Source organism: Cucumis sativus, chromosome 7 (genome assembly GCF_000004075.3).
Source record: "Cucumis sativus cultivar 9930 chromosome 7, Cucumber_9930_V3, whole genome shotgun sequence".
Classification (NCBI taxonomy): Eukaryota; Viridiplantae; Streptophyta; class Magnoliopsida; order Cucurbitales; family Cucurbitaceae; genus Cucumis; species Cucumis sativus.
In genome coordinates this window covers 9786015-9788742 of record NC_026661.2, presented here as the reverse complement: position 1 = coordinate 9788742, position 2728 = coordinate 9786015, and the positions used below count along the sequence as shown (strand labels likewise).

The 2728-nt window shown below is 29.1% G+C and overlaps 1 protein-coding gene across 1 annotated transcript; it reads left to right on the top strand.

Annotated features, from left to right (window-relative positions):
• Positions 1-299: 299 nt before the first annotated feature.
• LOC116405277 (GPI-anchored protein LLG1-like) lies at positions 300-2728 on the top strand. Its single transcript, XM_031889266.1, has 3 exons — positions 300-442; positions 546-605; positions 2149-2728. The coding sequence occupies exons 1-3, from the start codon at positions 349-351 to the stop codon at positions 2502-2504; spliced, it is 510 nt and encodes a 169-aa protein (XP_031745126.1). The 5' UTR covers positions 300-348; the 3' UTR covers positions 2505-2728.

Genomic DNA, 2728 nt, shown 5'->3' with positions numbered 1-2728 from the left:
ATTTGTAGTTTAAAAGATATTAGAAAAAGAAAAAAGAAAACACACACAGAAAAGAAGAAGAAGAAGAAGAAGAGAGAAGTAAAGAAAAGAAGTGATAGTTTGTGATAAATAGATTAGCATTTAATGGAGAAATTAAGAAACCCAACTTTTCTAAATATAATGTGTAACTTACTCTGCTTTTATTTCTCCCTACTTAATTTACCTTTCTCTTTCTGTTTTCAATTTCCTTCTTGGTTTTATTTTGAACTCTTCATTTCTAAAATCCCAAATATATATATTCATTTGTTGCTGAAAACAGAATATTTATAAAGCCCAAAAGTTAATAATACTCAAAATCCCATAGAGATTATGGTTTCTAATTGTAATTGGTGCTTCTGCACTTTCTGTATGCTTCTTCTTCAGTTGTTTGAAGTTTCATCTACACATTCAGCCTTCAAATCAGGTATATATATTCTTTCTTCTTCTTTAATGCTTTTCATTCCTTTTTTTTCTTCTCTTTTTCTTTTGTATTTGTCTCTTCTGAGTCCTCCTCTTTCTTTTTGTAGATGAAATTTTTGAATCTCATGCTTCAACAATGGGAAGGAGGCTCCTCCAAATTAAGAAAGGTTTCTTTTCTTTTCTTTTCCTTTCCTTTCCTTTCCTTTCCCTTCTCCATTGTTTACCTAATTCTCAGGTTGGTTTCATTTTTTTCATTTCTAAATTGTTGACCATTTTTTTTGTTTTTTTGTTTTAAAGAGTTTTTTGTAAACTACTTCAACCATATGGAGCAGAAAAATTAAAAAAATACGGTACTTTTCTCATAGTCTCTTAACAGAAGTTCTCAAAACTAAAATCAAGTTTTTGAAAACACTTTTTTCAGTTTTGCAAGTTTTCCAAATGTGATTTGGTTGAAAAGTATTGAGGATAGAAATAGAGATTGTAAGTTTAACTTTCAAAGACAGAAAATCTTTAATCTTCTTATTTATTTTGTCAAATTACAAGTTAATCCTTACTCCTTTTTTCCTCCAGCAATACCTCAAACTATGTTTAGTAAAAATCTAATAACTTTAAGTATATAGCCTTTAATGAATCTATTTGGAACTCATGAATTTAATACATACATTATTAAATTGTATGTTTGACAATCTATAGATGTTACAAAGTGTTTCTTTTTTAGAGAAATTAAAATGTGAACGAACATAAATTTGAATTTATTTTATTTATGTACGTTGTTTCAATACAAGAAGTGGGGCATTATTACTTTGGTAGAAAAATTCAAATTAATATAAATATAATATATCAATAATACTATCCTCCAACAAAAATCTACAAAATACAAACAATACACATCAAAATGTAACTAATATAAATATAATATCTATTACTTATATATAAATAGCAAAATATTTATTTACTAATTAATTTTCTTTTTAATTTTTCGTAAATATCTACCAAATACAAAATCGGTCGCATTGACATGTTAAACTTTGCTCTTATGCAACTAGACTGACATTATAAATGAAACTATTTTAAGGTTCTGGCTTGTTTGGATTAACTTTTAAATTAAGGCGTTCGAAGTAAGAAGTGAGTTATTACAGTTGTGTTATAATAGTCTGTGTTTTAGGCACATATGATTTTAGTTTAAGTAATAATAGTATGCGTTTGTAGTGTAGTGGCGTTGATTGTTTTAGTTTGAGAATAAAATAATAAACACTATAGCAAATATATAAAAAAAATTATGAATGTCCAAAAGTAAAAACCGTAGCAAATTGAGGGTTTTGCAATAGTTTACTGTAAGCTAATTGAAGACTTGTTAAGTAGTATTTAGTTGTTATTATAGTCCATAATCCTCACCCAAGGTCCATTTGGAGTAAAGATATCTAGGACTATATAATAATCACTTATTGCTATAGAAAATACTATTTAAAAGTCTTAATTAGCTACAGTAAATACTATTTCAAAACTCTTCATTTGCTACCGTATTTACTATTTGATATTCATAATGTTTTTTATTATTTGCTATATTGTTTACTACTTTCTTATTAAACTAAAATAATTTACGCACAAAAAGTAATTTAAATGGTTGTGTTTCCTTTCATTTTTAAAGAATAATTTTACCTTCATTTTTTTTATCATTCTTGTGTTTGATGACATCTTAAATTTTGACAGCATGCCCTATTAGCTTTGAATTTTTGAACTACACAATCATCACAAGCAAATGCAAAGGGCCTCAATATTCTCCAAAGCTGTGTTGTTCAGCTCTAACACAACTTGTTTGCCCTTATGTTGATGCTTTAAATGACATGACAACTGATTGTGCTTCAACCATCTTTAGCTACATTAACATCTATGGAAAGTATCCACCTGGCCTTTTCTCGAGCATATGTCGCGAAGGAGCCGAGGGTCTTGCCTGCCCTCCATGCCCACCTCCTTCCCACTCCAAGTCAGCTTCACTCTTAAAACGTTCCTCTCCTTCAATCGTCAATGCCTCTGGACTTCTACTTCTGCTTTTGTCGCTTGTGTGACACCCAGGTTTTGTGCTTGTTTTAATTTATACTCCAAGAAAAGACTCTCAATTCTTTGTAGTTCATATTCATGGAGTTGGGTATGGCAAAATGATTTCCTTGCTTCTTTACTAAGCATAGCTGGTTGGACTTTGGAGCTATGTAAAAGTTGTTCTGTTCCACAAACTCCATATATGTTTTTATTGCTACATTGTTACTTCTGTTCTTATTTATAATATTTTATA